Source organism: Raphanus sativus, chromosome 2, assembly GCF_000801105.2.
Source record: "Raphanus sativus cultivar WK10039 chromosome 2, ASM80110v3, whole genome shotgun sequence".
Classification (NCBI taxonomy): domain Eukaryota; kingdom Viridiplantae; phylum Streptophyta; class Magnoliopsida; order Brassicales; family Brassicaceae; genus Raphanus; species Raphanus sativus.
This window is the reverse complement of record NC_079512.1, coordinates 30,605,103-30,609,620: the sequence shown is the minus strand read 5'-3', so window position 1 is coordinate 30,609,620 and position 4,518 is coordinate 30,605,103. Positions and strand designations below refer to the sequence as shown.

Sequence of the window (4,518 nt, the reverse complement as noted above, 5' to 3'; positions counted from 1 at the left end):
GTGAGGATAAAGCGCATGATTCTTTTCGTTGTTTTCTTTGGTTCATTGTATAATATTATTTTAATCATTAGTCAAATAAATAATCAATCTTTTTTCCGACTGTATGGCTGAAAATATTAGCTGGAGCTAGACTCATGCAAGTTATAAACTAATCCTTTTATATAATCGATGTCTAAAGAAAGTTTGACTTTTTTAAATCACTAAAAAGAACGTCTGTATTTTTATAGTATAATCTCTTTAAATTAATAATTGATAGATTAATATCTCTTTTAATTAATATAATTTTAAAGTCTTAAATTGAATTTTTGGTTCAATTAGTATCTCGATAAATTAATAATCTCTATAAATTAATAAAAAATTATAGTTTTGGTGTAGTCCCAACATTATTAATTTATAGAGGTTTCACTGTATTATCTTAATAGTATTTGCTAAATCGGATTTTGGATTGGTTTTGGTAGAAGAAAAACAGTGACTAAACTGAAACTGATTATACTGAAACAAACTTCATAATTTCATATCTTCAAAATATCATAGTGAAGAAAAAGAATTATCAGAGTAAAGCACAATTATCTTCAAAAATATCATAGAAAAGATAATTAAAAGGTTAGGTATGATAAAGCATTCAGATAAATATCTGTTTTTTTTTTGCTTAAACAGATAAATATCTGTTACAATCGTAAAACCAAACCAAGATAACCAATTCGGTTCAAATAAATCAAGAACCAGAAGAAACATGGGTGAGAACAAATAAAAACAGAAATAAATCAGTCTTTCTTTATAGTTTTCAATAACATGTCTTGCCCAAATTAATCAAAATACTATTAATAAAAAGCGTGTATTCGCAAGTTGGAGTTTGGTTTAAATAACAGCCATAGCTTTTTCTTAGAACGAACCCAAGAAAATAATATCAGAGAATTTTTCATCATTACAATTTTTAAAATTATATTGTAATTTTAATATATATTTTTTTGTGCCTTCACACGTCTTCTTCTCTGACTGCCACTTTTTTGAGTTGTCCTTCTTATTCGTTCTTGCTTGTGTGAAGACCTCTTTAACTCTCTGTCACTATTATAAATATCAAAACTCCGACATTTCTTCTGTTCAAATTCTCCTCGAGAGTCCCCCAAAGAGAGAAAAAAAATACTATCAAATCTTTGTCTGATCGGAGAAGATGAAGGCAAGACGTGGGAGACGCCCTGAAGTACGATGCCTTGACCTTCTCTGTTTTCATGTTTTAATTCTTGATATTCATATAAAGATTCTGATTTTTTGTTATTTGTTTGATGAAAAACAGAAATTTTGGCCTTCGATTGTGATGAACAAATGGCTCAACATAAAGCCGAAAGTTTACGACTTTAGCGAAGACGAAGTCGATACAGAAACTGAGAGCGAAGACGACGGTTAGTGTTTTTTTTTTAATTGTTCTCTCTTTATTTAACCTTACTATTAATCTGATTTTCTGGGTCCCTTTTCACAGTATGTTCGGTCAAAGACGTAGCTGATTCTTGCTGTGTAACTGATGAAGACAGCAATGGAGGTCGCCGAGGAAGCCAAGCTGATCACTGCAACAAAATTTCAGGCAGAGATTCTGTTTTGTTTTCTAAAAAATAACCTATAGAGACTAGAGTAACTGAATCAGAAATTCATAAATAATTAACAGGATAAAGAGTTCTAATATTTATTTTTTCTGTTTATTTTAAAATTCTACAGAAGGTGGCGTGAAGAGTTACCAGAGAAAACACCGGCGAGGCAAATCGGAGACTTTGAGAGTCCAATACATCAACACCAAGGACATCAAGTAAGGGTATTTCTGTAGTTTCATCTCTTTTCCGCCGTGTGAGAGAATATCTCTGTCTTTTTCTGACACGTTTTTTTTTTTTACTTTATAGAGTGACGGTGGCTACATGGAACGTCGCCGGTAAACGTCCCTCCGATGATCTCGAGATTGACGACTGGCTTACTACAGATAACCCTTCAGATATTTACATCATCGGGTATGTGATAATAATACAAAAGTCTCATACCTCCTCTGTTTCAATAAATCTAATTTATTTTTTGTTAAAAGGTTTCAAGAAGTGGTTCCGTTAAGCGCCGGTAACGTTCTCGGAGCAGAAGACCGAGGCCCGATTCCAAAATGGGAATCTATAATCCGGAGAACACTGAACAAATCTCAACAAGAATCAGTCTATGATCAATCATCACCAAGCAATAACACCAACGTTCTTCTTCATAGGTCTCACAGCGCACCATCCTCTCCTGTCTTAGCACAACAAACGAACTCCATCATCGCCGATGTCATGGTCGAGAATCTCGCCGCGGACCAGTCGTTAGACCTGGCTACTGACGAGTTCATCGACGCTGCAACCGCCTTACCGAGTCTTGAACCAGTGGGGAATCCAGACATGGACTGGCCTGAACGAGCTTTAGACGAGAATCCTCAGATTGTTGGATCAGAGGGGAAGCTGAGGAGAGTGTTGAGCAGCAACGCTATGCTAGGGTTTAAGCTACCGGAGAATCCAACGGGTGTGAGTAGGTTTTCTTTGGACGCAAGAAACTTGAAACGGTCACGGAGCTTTGAAACCCTAAAGCTGAGTTGGAGTGATATCAAAGAAGAGAATGATAATAACTCTTCCACCTCGTCGGAAGGTGCGAAAACTCGGTCTGATGATGATTCATCAGACGGAGATTTGTCTTCTTCAGACGAGGAAGGAGACAAGATGGGAAGTACTTATGGATTGCCGGAAGATCTGGTGGAAGAGTGTCGGAAGGTGAAAGATTCTCAAAAGTATGTGAGGATAGTAAGTAAGCAAATGGTTGGGATCTATGTATCGGTTTGGATCCGACGGAGGTTAAGAAGACACGTCAACAATTTGAAAGTTTCTCCGGTTGGAGTTGGCTTGATGGGTTACATGGGAAACAAGGTACTCAACAAAACAAACCTAGCTTACTCTCCAAGTAATACTAATACAAACCAAAAAAACAAGCAGTTTCTTAAAATTTTGATAATTTGCAGGGATCAGTATCGATAAGCATGACGTTATATCAATCAAGAATGTGTTTTGTATGTTCACACTTAACTTCCGGTCAAAAAGACGGTGCTGAGCAGCGCCGGAATGCTGACGTGTACGAAATCATACGCCGTACTCGTTTCGCATCGGTTCTTGATACAGATCAACCTAGAACGATTCCAAGTCACGAGTAAGTAACCACTCAAAGATTACAAAACACAAAGAAAGAATCTTTAAATCTTCTTCCTAAATGGTTTTTTTTTTCACACAACAGTCAGGTATTCTGGTTTGGAGATTTGAATTATAGACTTTATATGTCAGACAGTGAAGTTAGAAAGCTTGTGTCACAGAAACGTTGGGATGAGCTCAAGAACAGTGATCAGGTTCGGTCTCTCTTTGTTTAGTTCGGTTTTGATATGTTACACATATATGTTACTTTGTAACTTAATGAAACTAATATCAATTTTAATGTAACAGTTGATTAGAGAATTACGACGAGGGCATGTCTTTGATGGATGGAGAGAAGGGCCGATCAAGTTCCCTCCAACATATAAATATGAATTTGATTCCGATCGTTACGCTGGAGAAAACTTGAGAGAGGGAGAGAAGAAGAGAGCTCCTGCTTGGTAAGTGACTAAAAGTTAAACGTTTTAAGAGTTATGGGGCCATTACGAAATCTTAGAAGTGTTATTCCTTTTTCCCCTTTTTTTGTGTGTGTCAGCTTGTGTGATTCTTAAAGTCATTTGTTGTGTGGTGTCAACAGGTGTGATAGAATATTATGGTTGGGAAAAGGAATAAGACAGGAGTGTTATAAGAGATCGGAGATAACGATGTCTGATCACAGGCCGGTGACTTCAATATTTAATGTCGGAGTTGAAGTTTTTGATCAACGGAAACTTCAAAGAGCTCTTCATGTTAACAATGCCGCCGCTTCTGCTGTTCATCCTGAACCTTCTTACTTGTTCTAAGTGTCTCGCAAAGATATTAGTGACTTATTAACAAATTTCTGGGATTAATTTTTATTCATGGACGATTTGTTTTGGGTTTTAGTCTTTTGTGTTTTGTATTGTTAACTAAAAGCTAACTTTTACCTGTTTAATTGTATACGAGTCTGTTTAATAGTCTTTTTTTTTGTTTAAATGTCTTCATTTTCTTTGATTTCTTTGTAATGATCTACCATTTCCATTTTAAAATTGTCTGAAAATGCTTAGATTGTTGCTGTAGCTCTGAAACCCACTTGACATTTAAATAACTGATCATTGAATAACTAAAAAAATATAAAGAATAACTAAGATGATTTAAAATAAAATTAAGAAAATAACATTTGCTTACATCTAAGACTTCAAATTAAAAATATAGGATCATGGTTTAAAACTAATGAAGCTAGGTTTAAAAATATAGAATTTTAAAAACATCTTTCTTGAACTAGGTTTCTTGCAGTTGCTTTATAATCCACCTCACATACCTTTCTTTGCATATGAGTCTCTTTTTATATTTATTTCATTTCATT

The 4,518-nt window shown here is 35.1% G+C and overlaps 1 protein-coding gene across 1 annotated transcript; it reads left to right on the top strand.

The window, feature by feature from the left end:
* Positions 1–1,027: 1,027 nt before the first annotated feature.
* Positions 1,028–4,231, top strand: LOC108843671 (type I inositol polyphosphate 5-phosphatase 2). Its single transcript, XM_018616923.2, has 10 exons — positions 1,028–1,201; positions 1,295–1,400; positions 1,478–1,579; positions 1,711–1,798; positions 1,890–1,994; positions 2,066–2,921; positions 3,014–3,198; positions 3,283–3,391; positions 3,486–3,634; positions 3,772–4,231. The coding sequence occupies exons 1-10, from the start codon at positions 1,172–1,174 to the stop codon at positions 3,974–3,976; spliced, it is 1,935 nt and encodes a 644-aa protein (XP_018472425.2). The 5' UTR covers positions 1,028–1,171; the 3' UTR covers positions 3,977–4,231.
* Positions 4,232–4,518: the final 287 nt, after the last annotated feature.

Excerpts from the sequence above, each read along its gene's own strand:
- LOC108843671 (XM_018616923.2), top strand. The coding sequence starts at position 1,172 with ATGAAGGCAAGACGTGGGAGACGCCCTGAA. Across the intron at positions 1,995-2,065 it reads TCAGATATTTACATCATCGG|GTTTCAAGAAGTGGTTCCGT; the intron begins GTATGTGATAAT and ends TTTTGTTAAAAG. Across the intron at positions 2,922-3,013 it reads TGGGTTACATGGGAAACAAG|GGATCAGTATCGATAAGCAT; the intron begins GTACTCAACAAA and ends GATAATTTGCAG.